The sequence below is a fragment of the Peromyscus maniculatus genome, chromosome 16, assembly GCF_049852395.1.
Source record: "Peromyscus maniculatus bairdii isolate BWxNUB_F1_BW_parent chromosome 16, HU_Pman_BW_mat_3.1, whole genome shotgun sequence".
Taxonomy (NCBI): Eukaryota; Metazoa; Chordata; class Mammalia; order Rodentia; family Cricetidae; genus Peromyscus; species Peromyscus maniculatus.
In genome coordinates, this window is record NC_134867.1 from 50,494,178 (window position 1) to 50,512,526 (window position 18,349).

The 18,349-nt window shown below is 43.3% G+C and overlaps 1 protein-coding gene across 3 annotated transcripts in view; it reads left to right on the forward strand.

Moving 5' to 3' along the window:
* Ust (uronyl 2-sulfotransferase) overlaps positions 1 to 18,349 on the forward strand; it is a 286,921-nt gene that overhangs the window by 159,854 nt on the left and 108,718 nt on the right. For all 3 annotated transcript variants that reach the window (XM_006984443.4, XM_042262310.2, XM_076552790.1), the window contains one exon: positions 8,088 to 8,243. In XM_006984443.4, the coding sequence (XP_006984505.1) occupies positions 8,088 to 8,243 (156 nt within the window). The remainder of the gene's footprint in view (positions 1 to 8,087; positions 8,244 to 18,349) is intronic.

The window sequence follows — 18,349 nt, forward strand, 5'->3', positions numbered from 1 at the left end:
CAGCTGGAGTCATCAGAGGAAGGAGCCTCAGTTGAGGAAACGCCTCCGTGAGATCCAGCTGTAAGGCATTTTCTCAATTAGTGATCAACGGGGGAGGAGCCAGCCCATGGTGGGTGGTGCCATCCCTGGGTTGGTGGTCCTGGGTTCTATAAGAACGCATTTTGGGCAAACCAGGCAAGGCAAGTCAGTAAGCAGCACCCCTCCATGGCCTCTGCATCAGCTCCTGCCTCCAGGATCCTGCCCTGTTTGAGTTCCTGTTCTGACTTCCTGCAATGATGAACTATGATCTGGAAGTGTAAGCCAAATAAACCCTTTCCTCCCTAACTTGCTCTTTGGTCACGGTGTTTTGTCACAGCAATAGAAACCCTAGCTAAGACAGACCACCAGCACACAATGAGATACAGTTCTCCAGGCCTGGTTGGGATCATGCTGGCCACCTTTTGATCTCCCTTTTAGGAGATAGGGAACCCCTTAAACCACTCGACACAGAAAGCTTTGGAGTTTTTGCAGTAGCACTGAAGACTCCTGGGAGTCATTTAGAATTCCCAGCCCTTATCCTGAATCACAGCTTCTCAGCCTCCCTAATGCTGCCACCCTTTTATACACACAGTTCCTTAAGTTGTGGTGACCCCCCCAACTGTAAAATTATTTTCATTGCTACTTCATAACTGTAATGTTGCTACTGTTATGAACCACAATATAAATATCTGTGTTTCCTGATGTTTTTAGCTGACCCTGTGGAAGGGTCACAGCCCACAGGTTGAGAACCACTGCCATAAACTGTCTCGTTCAGTGAATCTAAGTACGGGGGATAGATATCAGCATTTTTTAAAGTTCTACAAAGAATTAGAATATGCAGCCCTTTGAAAGCCACATACTATATTAAATGCTAGTTTGCAGGGACTTCATAGCATGGATGTTGATTCTTCAGTAATACAAACCCCTAAAAGAGTTCTATAGTCAAAGGCCATCGAAGTCTTGACCTAGACCAAGACTTCTTCTTCTGCCTCAAACCCCTTTTCTCCCCTCCCCCTCCTTTCCAGCAGGGGATAAGCCATTGAACTTGTAGGCTGTCATCTGGTGGTAGTTACTGCTGCGCTCAGGAGTTGGAAGGACTTCTGTTTATTTGGCATGTTCCACACGGGCCTGTCAGGCTCTGGGGGGTTGTGGCATTTGCAGAACTTACAAGGCAGAAACATAAAAATACATAATTCATAGAGGGAAATGTTTTGGAGGCTCCTTCACTTTTACAAATTGGCCATAAAATAGAAACCACAGACATAACATTCATATACCCATACTAGCCAAACTTGAATTATTTGAGTCGGCAACAATGAAGGCTTTTGGTGGATAACTCCTCTATGGGGCACCAAGCAAGACTATGAATTCAGAGCATGTGCCCAGAGATTAATAGGATCCTTCAAATGAGGGATGCAGATTCCCTACCCAACAATTGGCAAACACCTATTGGTGAAAACGGGGTTTGTGGGTTAGTGTCTTTTCACAGCCCTTAAGTGTCTCATCTGAAGAGACTTTTGCTTGTCTATACACATTCCCTTGTATGCTACTGTTTCTTGTTTTTCTCCTTTTTGAGTGGAAGGTTTTCATCATCTCCTAGGCAGCCATGCACATCACTGGCCATGGTATAGTAAGGGAAGGAGTGATGTGGAAACTCGTCCTGCTACCTCTTCTCATTTGTGGTGTTGACACTGAGGTTGCATTCACTCCTTAGAGGGAGTCCTGAGGATGGAGGAAGAGGCTAATCAACTTCTGTCAGCTCCACTTAGGTAGCCAGGTAACACCTGAGTAATGTCGCCCTTAGTGACTGTGGTGGGCGGCTGCTGAGAAGTAGTGTGCTTAATGAGGCTCCCTGAATGCAAGACCCAAGAAAGGAAACGGTGTTTCTGCCACAGAAGTCAAGCAAAAAGCTCCCTTTGCCTTTTGATTTGATGGTAGAGCAAGGAGATCCTGGGGCTCAGAAAAGCTGAGAGCCGGGTTTCACTCGTTTATGTGACTTTTGAGCTTTGTGACCTTGCAAATGGCAGCTGAGCTCTCGGGGCTTTGTTTCGTTCATCTAAATGTAATCCCGCTCTCTCACAGGAGTTTTTTGAGAGATTGAAATGACGAAGGGGATGGAGAGTTCTAGCCAAATGAAACAGATTGGACTGTGGTGGGTGATAGTACTGCGCCATGGGTTGGGGTGCACGCACTATTCTGAGTTGCTTCTAAACCTCAAAACCCACAGACTATGTGGTCTGTGGAGAAGAGGACAGTGTAAGGGGAGTGACATAGAGGTTAACATTGTCATTTAAGCCATTTGGTTACATAAGTTCTTAGAGAAATGCCCAGCTAGATTAAAAGACGAGGCTATTTGATATGCCATTGTTAGTGAGGATTCGAAGGGTTAGCTACAGGTCATCACTGGCTGTTGAGAGAGGGAGTATCATTTTTTTTTTCCCAGGGATGAGCTTCCTGATAGATCATCTGATTCCGAGTGGTCAGCCCCCAATGCATGTACACAGGAGCAGCACTAAATATACTCAGTGAATTTGTATGTGTGTATAAACATATGTATGTGCATATATGTAACAATAATAATTAAAGAAGAGACCATGCATTTGAGAGGGATTGAAGAGGGGAAAGGGAGGGAAGAAATGATGTAAAAGCAGGACTCCGATATGAAATTCTTAAGAAATTAATTAAGACCATTTAGCACAGCACAGGGACCAAGACAGGATCCATCTTCTATAACGTCTCATCCCTTACCATCGTCTTTCCAAACAATACCCTTCACATAATGGTGAGACTGCTTTTTAAAGCCTTGTTTCAGGAGCAAATCCGTGTTTCTCCCTGGAGCAGTTATGAATCAATTTCTTACTGTTCGCTTTAACAGCAGCCAAACCCAATACATCGATTAAACCTGTCCCCCCTGCCCATCTTCAGCGCTTCTCCTAGGCTGTCTGGAAGACGATTTAAACTGGAGAGAGGTTTGTGTGTGGTGGGGTATCATAGTGTGTCTTTGAAGGTCACAATGTGATTTGAGAAGCCGATGGGATGACACATTCCCCACGTCCCATTATATGGCTCCACGTCAGTGTCAGGTGGAAATAGTCACAGTGGGAATATTGTATTTTCCCTGTGTTTTGAGAACTTTTCCTGGAAGGGGGTGGGGGTAAGGCAACAAGTGTATGTTCATCCCTGATAGGATTCCAGTGACAGACCACAGAAAGAGTTTCACTCATGTCTGGTCTGGTGAAACAGTGAGTTCAATCCAGGTTAATTACAGGGTCTTAGACAACATATGGGCAGCTACACCACTTAGGAAAAACATATATCCCTGGCAAAGGTTAACTGTCTATACATCCTCGGGGGGGGGGGGGGGGGGGGGGGGTCAGTGGGGAGGCATGGCCCTGTCATGGCTTCCCCTCTCCCAGCAAAGGTTAACTGCTTAAAAACTCCTACAGGAAGAAATAGGGCCTCCTGAGACCTTTCCCGTAGTAGCCCATAACTACATATAATCTTGGGGAGGGTTAGGGCCTTGTGAGACCTCTCTACTAACAATCTTGAACTGTCTGTGAATCCTATGGGGAGGGTGGCTGTGGAGCCACATGAATCCCTCCTCCATGGTGAAAAGTTAACAGGCTTAGTCTTATTCAGAGATAGTTCCAGAGGACAATGATCGAGTTATGCATGGGGGACAGGGTCTCAAGACACTTTTCAGTTATTGTTGTAGATACAGATGCAGTCATGGTGCAGGGATTTTTATTTTTATCTTATATAAGTATCTCTTATAATCGAAAATATTAATGACTATCTTAGTTAGAGTTTCTATTGCTGTGAAGAGACACCAGGACCATGGCAACTCTCATAAAGGAAACCATTTAATTGGTTGACTTACAGCCCAGAGGTTAAGTCCACTATCAGCATGGTGGGACATAGTAGAGTGTATGCAGACATGATGCTGGAGAGGTAGCTGAGAGTTCTACATCTTGTGAATGCAACAGGAAGTGAACTCATTCATTGGGTATGGCTTGAGCATATATGAGAACTCAAAGCCCACCACCACAGTGACACACTTCCTCCAACAAGACTACACCTACTCCAACAAAGCCACACCTCCTAGTAGTGCCACTCCCTTTGGGAGCCATTTTCTTTCGAACCACCACAGTGACTATTATAATTTGAGACCTCCCACAACACTGATGAAAGAGTTGCATTAACATTTTTAATGACTAATTCATTTCTAACATAAAGCTAACTATTAGCAAAAGGAAGCAGTACAACAGTCAGTGTGGTTTTAGGTCAAGTCTCCGAGCAATTCAGGAGGAAGGATGCTTTTACCTAAGGTCTTTAGCAAGTACTCCACTTCTCCCTTCTTAGATATGCCTGCAGCCCTGGAATAGGGTACCTACTTGCATCTAAACTCCTAGTTCCTATGTTACAGAGGCAGATATAAGAATTCCCTTCAGTGATTCTTATTGTGTTACAAGGTAGGGTCTATCAGGAAAGGCCAATTTTTAAGTACTTTCTTTCCTTTTATCTTTTATAGTTATGTATTTATTATGTGTGTGGGAGAAGGTGCCCATGCCCTGTGTGTGGAGGTCAGAGGACAGTGTTCAGGAACTGGTCCTTTCCTTCCACCGTGTGAGTCCCCGGGCTCAGACTCAAGTTGTCAGGCTCAGCAACAACTGCCTTGGTTTGCTGATCCATCTCACCAGCCCCAAGCAATTTATTTTTACAGAGAAACTGAACTCGTGTTTATATGGGCAGCTGTCATGCCTATAGTCAATACCTACCCTGGTTATACTGGAGGACCAAGTAACCAACGCTATATTAACGTTTTCACACTAACCTTGACAACCTAGGCCAAGCTCCTTGGCTCATACTCATACCTACAAACATGACTGATCTCTCTAAATATCTGGGTTGCCATAGTTACCAGAGAACAGTCTTTGAGGGAGGGTACTTACCGAAGATATTCTAAGTAAAGACCTATTACCGTGACTATCTTTTTATCCTGAAAACTTTTGTTAGTATTTGATTAGAAAGTCCATCGGTGTTCAAAGATTTTCTTGATTTCAAATTTTAGTAGAACCACTCTGTTAGCATTGGACAGCACATTAAATTCATCAGAGTGGCCAAGACACGGTCAGCATCTGCTGAAGCTCTTTGTATATACAAGGTACATTCTAGGTAGTGTGAGGATGCATCATAGAAGCCCAGAAGACTGGACCTGAAGATATGGATATAAGAGAATAATAGGAATGGGAAGAATTATATCACAGTAGCATGTGCCTGGTTACGAAGTGAATGATGGAGATATTATGGCTGTTTCTAAGTTCATATCGGTAAGCTATTTCAAGACAATAACTTACCCTGTAGGAGGAGGGGAGTTCTGAGTGTGTTTGTCTGTGGCTTTTGTGCTGTGTTATGTGGTTTTCCTTTGGGCTCTCTTACAACCTTCTGCTATGGGAAGATGTTGAATAAAAGAAACTTTTGATTATTGTTCGTCAATTAGTGCACAATGCTGAGCATTTCAAGACAGAAATAATGACTCTATTAGGGGTATAAATATTTAATCATAGATGCTTTCTATAATGCTTCTGTAGCCAATCAAGGTCATTATCACCGGGTGATTAGGAAAGAAAAAGAAATCAGAGAAAGCTTTGTTGGAAAAGATGAAGCTAAAAATATCTCTGCAGATGGCATCATCTTGTATGTAGAGTTTCCCAAGTAATCCACATGGAGGGCATCATTAGAGTGCATTAACGAGTTAGCAAGATGACAAGACTCAAGATCAATATACAAAAATTAGCTGTATTCCTGGTAATGGACCATCCAAAAATAAAATGAAGGAAATAATTCCACCCATACAGCATAAAAAAAAAAATAAATTGAGACTATAAAGGTTTTCCACTGAACATTATGAGATAATCAGTGGAACAAATTAAAGAATGAAATCAGTAGAAAAGCAGCCAGTGTTCATGAATGGAAGGCAGTACTGTTAGGATAGCAATCATCCCCCAACTGTTCAATGCATTAAATTGAATTGCTATTAAAATTTCAGTTACCTGGGGGATTTTTTTGGCAGAAAGGTGATTCTAAAATTCCTTTGGATATTTCATCTGGGAATTTAAGGGACCCAGAATGACCAAAATCTGTTCTTGCACAATCAAGGAACAAAGTTGAAACAATCACCCTTCCTAATTCAAAACTTTGGTCAAAGTTATCCTAATGAAAGCGCTTAGCTTATGCACAGGATGAGCACAGATGAACAAGACAGTAGACTGTCAGCAAGGCTGACAGACGAAGAAAGAGCAAGCCATTCACTAAATGTTTCTGGGACAACTTGATGGACACCTACAAATGTACCAAACTAGGCCTAACCCAATGCGATACAAAGAGTGAACTCAAAGTGGATCAGAGATCTAAGTTGTTAGGACTCAAGTGTAAAACCCTGAGAAGAAAACAGGTCTGCATCTTACAGATTGTCTTAGACAGATCTCAAACATGAATTGCCAAAATAAAATTGGATCCAACCAAAATTTAAAACTTTTAGAATTCTAAGGAATCTGTCATGAAAATGAAAAAACAACCCAAAGAATGAGGGGGAAAAACCATTTGCAATTCATGTCTTTATAAATAAAGAGAAGATAGGAATACAATACTCTATAAATGCATCAATAAAAAGGCAGCTCAACTTGACAGTGCAAAAATTTTAAATATACATTTCTACAAAGAAACGAGAAAGTGACCAGCACACACAAACACACACACACACACACACACACACACACAAATGGTCAACCTTATTAGTCACTGGGGAAATATATCTCAAAACCACAATGAGATATCACTTCACACCCACTGGGATGTTTATAATAAAAAACAAAAACATAAAAACAGGCAGGAACAGAGGTTGGCAAGGATGTGGGGAAACTGGAACGCTCATATGTTGCTGATGGGAATACAAAACAGTGCAGCTGTATTGAAAACAGTTTGGCAGTTGCACAGAACACCAGAGACTGAATTGTTGTTGGTCCAGAAGCTCCACGTCTAGGTATGTGTGTAAGAGAATTGGAAACACATGTCCACACAAAATCAGGTACACACATCCTCATAGCAGTGTTACTACAGAACATGAGCCATGTGTCCATCAACTGATGCATGAGAAGAGTCCAGTTTGTTCAAACAGTGGTACCTGGGCGTGTAAGAGGATGGAGTATTAAGTCACTGTGTGAATGTGTGTATGTGTGTATATAACAGCTGATACTGAAAAATGTCCTACTAAGTAAAAGTCAGACATAAAAGACATGCATCTCATCTCATTTACATGATCTTTCTAAAATCCTCCATGTAATACCATGAGACAGAAAGTATGTAAATGGTTCCAGGAGCTTGGAATAGCGTGGAAAAGTGAAATGATTGCTAACAGGTATGAGGTTCTTCTGCTAGTGATGACAATTTCCTGGAACTTGATGGCGATAACGCTTTTATAATGGGGGGGGCATCTACCAAAAAGAAATTCCTTAAATTGCTCTGTTTATGAGTTTGATTTTTATGATATATGAGTTCTACATCATTTTTGCTGTAGCTGTTTGAGACAGGGTCTCACTGTGTATTTCTAGCTGTCCTGGAACTCTCTTTGTAGACCAGGCTGGCCTAGAAGGCACAGATATCTACCTGCCTCTGCCTTCCAAGTGCTGGGATCAAAGGCGTGCACCAGCACACCCAGCCTCTACATCAGTCTTTAATGCCACTGTGTTTTCCTTGATTGAGCTGGTCTGCTAAAGCCTGCCTTGCAAAAAGACATTTCTACTTATTGTGCCTTTAAAGCCAGTTCATGGTCGGTCTTTATAGACGTCACGTAACTTGATCAATTTCAGGTCTGAATGAGTGCAGGTAGACCAGTACTCTCCCTGAAATATTATGAGGGGCTATATCTGCACAGTAGCTCCTGGCTTCTGCTCTTTGGAGCTCACTGGAGACCCTTCTCATTGACATGCCCAACACTCTGTGCTGTCACGTGGGGGAAAGACTTGCATTCTTGTCCACGTCTCATGTTGCTTCTCTGGTTCTCCTTCCAGGTCCTTCCTTTCCCCAGCCAGGTGGTATACAACAGAGTCGGCAAGTGTGGCAGCCGCACCGTGGTCCTGCTTCTGAGAATCTTGTCAGAGAAGCACGGGTTTAATTTGGTCACGTCAGACATTCACAACAAAACCAGGCTTACTAAAAATGAACAAGTAAGTTGAATCCCCCATTGTTAAATCACATGATTAGTGAGTGGGCACCTTACAGAATATCTTCATGCCAGAGTTTCAATCTCATGCCATATTTTTGTCAGTGTGTACAAGGAAATTTAAGGTAGGATTTGTGCAGGAAATCTGAAACTCAGGAAGCCTTCATAACTGGATACTTCAGTCAGGTCCGATGGATTGTGTACATTAGCCATGGTCTATTTTGTTAAAATAGATTAATGCATAATCTCAAAATATTTAAACCAGTGAGTTAAATAAATAGTGCTGACACCTTCGGAGTCAAACGAGAAATTTTTCTTTTAGCATGTCTTTCTTTACAGTTCCTCATCTGTACCCTAAATCTTTACAATAAAGAGCAAACCTTTGTGCAGGATATCTGATTGGCTGGTGCAGAATAAGGGTCTCCTTGTAATAAGCTCAGAGGATCCTAGCTTCCAAAGCAACATTTGTTATATTCAGTGGAAGCAAAAGAGTCCCCTACTTTGCAGGGTCTTTTTTTTTTTTTTTTTTTTTTTTTTTTTTTTACCCCAGAGACGGATTTGCCTTTGGCAGGATGACAGTACTGTTGGCTTCTGGGAAGCTCTGAAGGCTTGTTCTGCTTTGTAAACCCCTGAAGAGATAAGGACATCTGTATCCATGGAGCTGCTGGTGTGGGAGACTTAGGTGCTGTATTCTCAGTGGTCTTTTTGCCAAGATAAAGTCTGCTGTCAACCTGGTTATTAGTTTATTTTGTGATGAAAATATCCCAACCAAAGCAACTTAAAAGGGAGAATGGGGTGTGGGTGGCTGGAGAGATGGCTCAGAGGTTAAGAACACTGAGTGCTCTTCCAGAGGTCCTGAGTTCAATTCCCAGCAACAATGGTGGCTCCTAACCATCTACAGTGAGATTGGGTGCCCTCTTCTGGCCTACAGGAGTATATGCAGGTAGAACACTGTGTACATAATAAACAAAAGGGGAGAAGTGTGGTTTTTGGCTTGCACTTATTTTGGCTCATATTTCCAGAGAGGATAGTCACATCATTGCAGAGAAGGCAGGATGGCAGGGGCATGAGGCTGGCAGTCGGGATGTAGAGAATAAAAACAGGAAGTGGGACCAGGCTATGAAACTTCAAAACGCACTCACTTCCAGTGACATAGTTCCCCCAGGAAGACTCCACCTCCTAAAGGTTCCATAACCTTCCCAAGCAGCAGCACCAGCCAGGGACCGAGTGTCCAAACACAAGAGACTGGGGGCACATTTCATATTCAAACCACAACCTGGCATCAAAAAAAAAAAAAATGCTTCTGTCACTGCAGAAACTTACATTACCCCATGAGTGGTACTTATTGTCAAGTTGGGATCATAATATGGAAATCTCAGCATGCATCCATCCTTCAGACCTCATCTTCCCCTTGGAGGCACACAGAACCTTGTAGACAGAGGGGTGTCATTCCTGGTTTAAAATAGCTGAAAAGGTTATTTTTAAGGGCTTATAGTAAATTCTGTGTATAAAAAGAAAATGTTTAGGCCAGGGGCGGGGTAGCTCACTGAATATAATGTTTACCCCCAAACCATGAGGACCTGAGTTCAAACTCCCCAGCACAAATACAGAAGGCCGAGTACACACAAAAGGTCTGTAACCCCTGTACTGCGTGTGCTGGCTAAGGCCGGTGGATCCCCGAAGCTAGCTGGGCATCTGGTGTTGCCAGTCTAGAGAGTTCTAGGGTTACCGAAGTCTCAAGAAATAAGGTGGGGGTGGGGAGATGGATCAGTGGGCAAGAGCGCTTGCTTTTGTCTTAGGACCTGAGTTTGAATCTGTAGAACCTCTGTAAAAGTCAACAGGTATTACAGATACTTGTAGCTCTGCTGGGACAAAACGGGGGGCAGAGACAGGAGAGTTACCCACAGCTTCAGGGCCAGCTAGTCTTACATATGCAGGGAAAAAAAAACCTAGCAGAGACCCTATTTCAAAATAAGGTATAAGGTGAGGACCTACATAATTGTCCTCTGACCTCTACACATGCCCCACACACACACATTATACCTGCATTCACACACACAAATGTGCAAACACATACACAATTATCTTTTTTAAAATAATAAGGTGGAGAGCAACCAAGAAAGACTGAGGTTGAACCCCTGGGGCCTCCAAAATCATGTTCATATGCATACACACACAATATGAACACCCGTGCGTATGTACATACTAAACACAGAGAATGAAAAGTGTGTGTGGCATTTAAAACTACGTACCTCAAATCCCAGCATTACGGAAGCAGGGGCAGGCCCATCTCTATGGATTGAAAACAAACCTGGTCTATATAGTGAGCTGCAGGCCAGCCAGAGTTACATGTGATGCCCTGTCTCAAAAGAGAGAGAAATAGAGGGGGGGAGTATCATGTTTCATGCATAAATTGTTTAATAGTGATGGAATTCCCTTGATCCCCTTACTTTGGCTGATTAGCATCTTTTTACTACCCAGAAGAAAATGACTATAAATAAATAGTCTGTGTTCTTATAATTTTATTATGGTTATTAAATTTTACCTTCCTTTGTATCCAAGTCTTAGGGCCTGCTTAGCAGATTATACCTCAATGTTCCTACGTGTGCATGCCATGCAGAACTCCCAGATGTCTTGTTAGACTCCGTCCAGGTACTCACTGGTAAAGGCATGCAGACAGCCCAGAGAGCCCAGAAGAGGGGACTAGACGATCAGACACCGGAATGTTCAGGACAGCCCAGGGGAGAGAACACAAACCTCTAATGCTGAGTGCATTGTGGGAGTTTTGAGTAATAAGCTTACTTTATTCCCTGCTTTAAATATCAGAAATGAAAATACAGTTGTAACTGTGTATGGAATAATTTAAATAAAAAGTTAACAAAAAGAGCCTGACAGCAAAGAGGTGGTCAGGTCTAGAAAGTGTTAAAGACAATGACATCCTTCCCCCTCTGAAGCTCTCCTCTGCCTGGGATGGTTGCCTTGTCGGGAAGCCAGGGAATAGGTGAGACAATCTTTTTAGGTTCTTTCCAGCACTGTGATTCTGTGATACACTGATACAAATTCTAGCATATTCCACGTATTATGGTTCTGATTCCTGTGGTCAGTGTGTCCAAGACTATACTTCATCATTTATTGCCAATCCCTATTAAACTATAAGATGAGTGTTAAAACAGACAAACAAAAAGACTAAAGCAAAGGTAAAGACTTGGAAGGAAAGAGAGATATCCCAGTCTGTAAAAATAAAGATGAGGACAGTACCCACTACTTCCCTGGAGCCGGCTTATCCGTCTCCTGCACACAGGAGAATGGCCGAGAAGCAGATCTGGTCTATCTCCATGACATTCTGAGAGACTCGTCCTTGTTCTGTGGGATCCCCTTTACTAATGTTTGAAAGTACATACGACAGCGGAGAAAGAAATATTATTTTAACTTAACATTCAGGAAATAATTTGTGGTATTAATAGCTTCTCTTCTTGGTAATTTATTAAGGGAAAAGGGCAGTGTGATTTAAGAGACTAGTTAAAATTTTATAGTCAGTGGCTCTCACCCATACAGTAGAACTCTCAGAATCGTTCCCATGGAAACATTGTTCTCTCTAAATAATGAAAATAATTGTTTGCTTCAGGCACTGTAGGAGTTTCTTGGGTTCCGGGTCAGGACTCTCTTTACATTTTTTTTTTTTCTCATGAGAAAACGTGTTCCATGATCCAAACTACTGACTTACAAGTGAACTTCAAAATTACATCCATTTATAGGACTGGGATTATCTGTGCTGTTTCATTCACCCACAAGACATTTCCCTGGAGCAGGATTAAGTGAACACGTACATTTCCCCCTAAATGGTAGTTGTTGTCATGCACACATATGCACACACATGTGCAAACACACATCTGCACATTCATAGCTAAGGGTTAAAACTTTCTAGCCTACGGGATTATTAAGCAAGAAAGGAGCATGAAAACACCAAATGTTAGGGTGCCTATAAAAACCCTGCTGCATCTGCTCTCATAGAAATAGACACACCTTTGAAATTTGGACTCAGAATAATTTCCCCTCCACAGAAGAGCTTGCAGCTGCTGCTGGCCAAGTGCTGGGCTTTTGTATTGCATGTAACATAAGCCCATGATGATACTATCTCATCTATACTCAATATAGATTTCACTTAGGGGTGTGATTTATATGATCTCTTGCAAAGCAGAGGTTCCATCTAGTGTGAGTGAAGACAAGGAGTTATGGCCATGAGTCTTCAGAGCCTGGTTGCTAGTCCTAAAGTGACTTAGTCCTGTGCTCTCAATATAGTGATGGTTGGAGTACCACAAGCCTCTCACAGCAAGTGGAATCCATTTATTCTAGTTGGAGAAAGGCAAAAATTAGCCTCTAAACCTCAAAAATTAGCAAAAGCAAATAACTTCATTATTCACTTTTTTTTTTCTACTGAAGGTCCCAAGGATGTATAAAACAAATGGGAAACAATGTCCATGTGTAAATTATTTCCTCTGATTATGTCATTTTACCATTTGGGACCAAAAATATACCAATGAGTAAGTGTTATTCCCTGTTTTCTGGGTGAGAACCTGAGATAATTCATCACCTTCCAAAAATAATTATACTGAACTGACTGGGTATGATGGCTGGACTGGACCTGGGCTCTTCCAAATCCAAAGGCTGTTCCCATAATGCAATGCTTGCTCTCCAGTAGAGCTTTTGGAAGCCTAGAGTCCCAGTGCCCTTCTGCTGTAGATTCTGGGAAGGAGTCCAGAAAATTCCTTTTCAAAAAAAAAAAAAAAAATTAAGTGGCACAGACGGTTTTTCTGGGATGCAGCAGCCAGGCTAAGGAAGAAGCCCTGTCAGGGTCCTCACGTCAACATTTCCCCAAAATGTGTTCCTTGTGACTCCAGGCTCCCTCCATCGATGAAGAAGGGAAAGTGCATGGCTCATAATCTGGGGAGTCCTCTGGGCCTTAACATTAAGGAGATTCACAGTGATTCTTCACATTTTAAAGATGCATAGTCTTAAAATGCATGCTGTGTATGTATGCTATGAGAGTGTGTTTGAATGTTCACGTTTGTGGGCACACTTGTGTACATGTTCTGATGACCGTGTGTGTGTGTGTGTGTGTGTGTGTGTGTGTGTGTGTGTGTGTGTGTGTGTGTTCATGTGTATGTGTCCACATGTATGCGTGTGTTGGTGATCATGTTAGTGGGGGAGAGCTTGACATTGGCTCTCTTCCTCCATCTTTCTTCACTTTGTTTGCTGAGGAGGTGTTTCCCTCTAAACCCAGAGTTTCCTACTGCACCAGCTTGCCCTGGGAATCACATGTCTTCACCTCCTGAGGCCTGGGATTACAGGCAGATTGTCATGACTGCCCCATATACAAAGGCCAGGGATCTAAATTCTAGTCCTCACACTAAGACGTCAAGCATATTACTATCTATCTGTCTGTCTTCCTATCTATCTATCTATCTATCTATCTATCTATCTATCTATCTATCTATCTATCTATCTCTAGCTACCTACATACCTATCTAGCCCTACATATACATATTATATAATATATATATATATATACATATACATATATGCAAATATATTTTAGACACCAAGTTTCTCCTAGACTTTCCCAGTCTTGGTTAGTCAGGGGATTTTTATGTATGTTGTGAATGTCCTTTGGATCCCACAGAATTTATCCATCATAATTTGGAAAGCACTGGCCTAGTCTACATCCTTCCCGACCGTCATAGCAGGAAAGGTTAGTATTGCACTATACACCTCACACCAGCTCTGATTCTGTCAGACAACCATTCAAATAACATAAGCCTTGAAAACCATTCAGAGGCTGGGAGAGATGGCAGTCCTGTGCCCATGTGCTTCAGGCCGTATTAACCTCTTGGTACAGAGCAGGGCGGCATGCTGTTATCGTACACTGTGTTATACCTCCCTGCCCCTTTATTTTCACTCACATCGGCATCCAAGTCTGCATTCTGACTATAAAGCAATGAGACTCAAAATAATAATAATAATAATAATAATAATAACCACAGTCCTTCAGGGACAGTTCTCAAGACCACAGAGAGGCCTCTGGGGCTTCCCTGGTACTCGGTCCTCTGTTTGGTCACCTGATCATCCTTCCTGTGGTTATCCATTTATTTTGACAGATGTTTATTGAGGATCCGCTGCTAATGGCAGTCACTGAGCACCACGCACAACGTTTGTTGTTCATGTAACTGCCTTCTGATCTTTGAAGCAATTTTATTAGGAAGGTATTGGCACCCTGCTTTTGAGGGAGAAATAAATGTGTACAAGAACAAAGGACACAAATACACATAAGTCAAAGGGAATGTGGAATAATTATCCATAAAAGCAAGTGGGGATCAAATCCTAAGTTTGAATGGTGAGTCGAAGAGCTGGAATTTTGTTTAGTAGTTAAAGGGGAACCATTCAAAACGGTTCTTGTGCCAGGTGTAAGCATCTTCTGGGGAGTGTTCGCACACTCTTTATCCCCACATCTTACTGCAGAAGTAGAGAAGTGGGTTTGTAAGGAAGCGCCCAGGTATGTGTGTATCTGAGGAAAGACTACCTAGGGTGACCAGATCACAAATTCCACGTGAAGGGCGCTCACAAAGACGTTCCTTTTATTGTGCAAATCCTCCAAACGAGGAGGGAATTCTCTGTTCCCAAAGGCCTCATGAAGTTTTCGTTTATGTTTTGAAACAAGCTCTCCTTGTTATGCAGTCCAGGCTGGTCTTGAACTCATGACCCTCGTGCCTCTGCTTCCCAAGTAGCTGGGAGTACAGCATATATGTCATGATACTGCATCAGATGCATCCTCGGCTGCTTGTCTCCTTCTGCATTTCTATCCCAGGAACCTTCTTCCCCTAGAAACATTTTGAAAAAGCCTCTCAGAATAACCCTCAAGGCTTCCTGCCCTTACAAGAAGATAGACAGCGTCCATTGTCTCAAGAGTGCTGCTCCACACTGGCTCTGGAATCAAACCGGAAGATAAGCTCAGTCAGTCCATGGGGATGGGTTCCACATTGTCTTGGGGTCCTCAGACAAAAGCAGAGTCCTCTAATGCAAACCTGAAGGAAATAAAAGACAATGGAGAGAAGCCATATGACCTGGAAAAAAAAAAAAAACAGTTTTTCTTCTCCTTGGAATTGTATTGTATCCATTAATTTTCTGTATCTACTTCAGACCCTTGCCACGCTCATGTTATTGCTCCCCCTGGTGGACGTCTTCTTCACTGCAGGCATGAACTTCCCTGATTATTATAGCCCTGGGCTAAAACGTTAGAAAGAGGACTGTGCTGGGGGTCTGCCTGTACCCCAAGAAGAGGTCAGGTAACCCGAGCCCTTCAGTCATCCTTTCCAACCTCTAAGGTTGGAACAAGGACCCGCAGTTCCCCCTCTGGGGCTGGTTGCTTTTGCTTTGATGTGCTAATAAGCACACATCCTTTCTTTGATTTAAGATGCTTTGCAAAATTGCAGGGCATCTAGCTGTTGATGAGTGACCCAAGAGTTCAGACCAAAGTAGGGTTGGATACCCTTCCTACTGACAAGCTGTCAAGCGTTTCCTGAAGACACGGGGAGCAGAGTCATCCTCAGAGCTGCAGATGAACGTCTGTGCTCGCCCATCCTGCCCTGAGCAGGGAAGCAAACCACTGGAAACTGCTTCCTAACCCCGCTCTGTGTAGTACAGGTGTGTGTTTGTGTGTGTGTGTGTGTGTGTGTGTGTGTGTGTGTGTGTGTGTGTGTGTAGAAAAGACAGGGCCACACACTCAGAGCCTCAATACTTGTATTTCTTAGTGTTTTTTTGTTTTGTTTTGTTTTTTGTTTTTGTTTTTGTTTTGTCTACCACTTGGTGAGTACATCCTATGAAAGCCAAAAGTTTTATTTTCTCTAGTCCCTCTTCATTCTCCAATCCCAACCAATTCTGCCAACCAATCCCCTGTTTCCATTTAAAAAGTTGATGTCTACATCATTAACTGGGAAGTGTGAGTGGACCGCCACTCGGTGATGAAGAACAGGGCTGGAGGATTTGAATTCTGGCATCACCTTTTGGATCATGGCGACTTTACGAGATCTGTGTACTCTGGGGCTGGGGAGACGGTACAGTAATTGGGAGTCCATGCTGCTCTTGTAGAGAACCCAAGTTCAGTTCCCGGTATCAGTGTTAGACAGCTCATAACTGCCTGTCACTACAGCCCCAGGCCATCTGAAGCCTCTGCCCTCCGGCACCTGCACTCACATGCAGAACCCACACACGTACATGCCATTCAAAATAAATTAATCTTTAAAATAAAGAAATCCATATTCCCAGTCTGTGCTCCAATTCCATAATGTCAAAGAATGGATGATAATAATACTTAACTCTTGAAATATTAAATGGTAACAGGCATATAAAGAATTATCTGGTACGGTATGTGACACATCCCTCCCCCAATACTCAGAAAAATGGCTTTGCTTGCCATTGTTACATCTTGGATATTATAAGGAGAAGGCTGACAGTGAGTCTTGTGTACGATAATGAACTTGCTAGTCTGTTCCAGGGAAGGTTGACTTCATTGCCTGGGTGACAGACAATTATGTCTTCAGCTACTGACAGGTGTCTTGATAGCAACCAAGCATTTCTAAAGGGGTGTGCTTATCCTATAAACTCCCTGGAGACGCCTGGTGGGGGCTTAAGGGGACACATAAGCCTGGTCCCAGCCCTCCTGGAACTTAGCCTAAGCCAAAGAAGAGAATGCAGGCTGGGCTAGTGGACCATCAGAAGGGGCGTCCCCAAACCTCCTCAGATGAAGAGCGGAGGAAGCTCAGAGAAGTGCATCTTATCTAGGCAGAGATCATCAAAGACAGACCCATCTCCCCTCTTTCTGCAGCCAAATTTGTTCCTCCTCCAGGATCCCATCGTCACAGATGGGTACCACCATGTGCTCGTTGTCCTAGCTGAGGATCTAGGAGGGACGGTGTCTGGTCTTCTTTTCCCGGCTTCCTATCCCCAGGTACCCACCAAGCTCCTTGCTTCGATCTTCCTCGAAGTCCTTTCTGCAGTTCCTTATCCTTCTCATGGCTAAGGGTCTCCAGACCCTTTGCCTCAACATCTGCTGTAGGTCATGTTAGAACACCCTTCGCACAACCCAACACCAGAGTTTCTTCGAATTCATTAGCACCTGACGCCAGCAGGGGCCATCACGGTCATCTCCCTGGTCCAGCATCCTGTCCAGTCCTTCTGTGCTGGGCCAGATCTCAGCTTCCTCCCTGCTAGACGAGTGCTCTACCACTGAGCTTCCTGGCCTCAGCCTCTAATCGTCATTCTTCTTCACGTTTTCCACCTTTATCTCAGATAGGAAATACATTAAAATAAATCTTCTCTGATGTCAGATCCCCACAGAGTTAATGTCAGGGTCCCTCACGTGGTCTGCTCTGCTTTCCATTATCTGGCTCTATCCATTCCTTGCCCATCCTTTACTGGTTGTTCTAAAATCCTTTCTGATGCTCCGGTAAAACACTGACCAAAAGAAACTTAGGGAGGAAAGGGCGTATTTGACTTACACATCCAGGTCACGCCTCATCATTAAGGAAAGTCGGGGTAGGAACCTGAAACAGAAACATGGAGGACCAGGACGCTGGAGCACTCATCAGCGTGGTGCCCGCAGGCTGATGCTTAGCTTTCTTATACGCTTCAGGACCACCTAAGGATGGCGGTGGTGCATCAGTTAGTAATCAAGATGATCTTCCACAGATGCGCTAAATTGGGCCCAGGCAGTTCCTCTCAGAGGACACTAGGCTGTGTCAAGTTGACAGTTAGATCTAATAAGGCCCAACACCTAGTCCAGAGAATTCCCTCAGCCATTTGTGCTGGTTTTTTACCTTGACTTCGCACTGTTTCCACAATGACCCTTTTTGCTGTTAACCCATCCACACCACAGAGGACGCCCCCTCGGGAGAAGTGCCCACCCGGGTGTGCAGGTGGGCTGGAAACATCACCTGTGTGCTTTCCACTCGTGGCATATCCCTGGATCTCACCTTCCCTCTGGTCTATCCCACCTCAACACTGTGAACTTCTTGAGAGAGAGGACCCAATATATTTTTTTTTCTTTGTAGTCACATG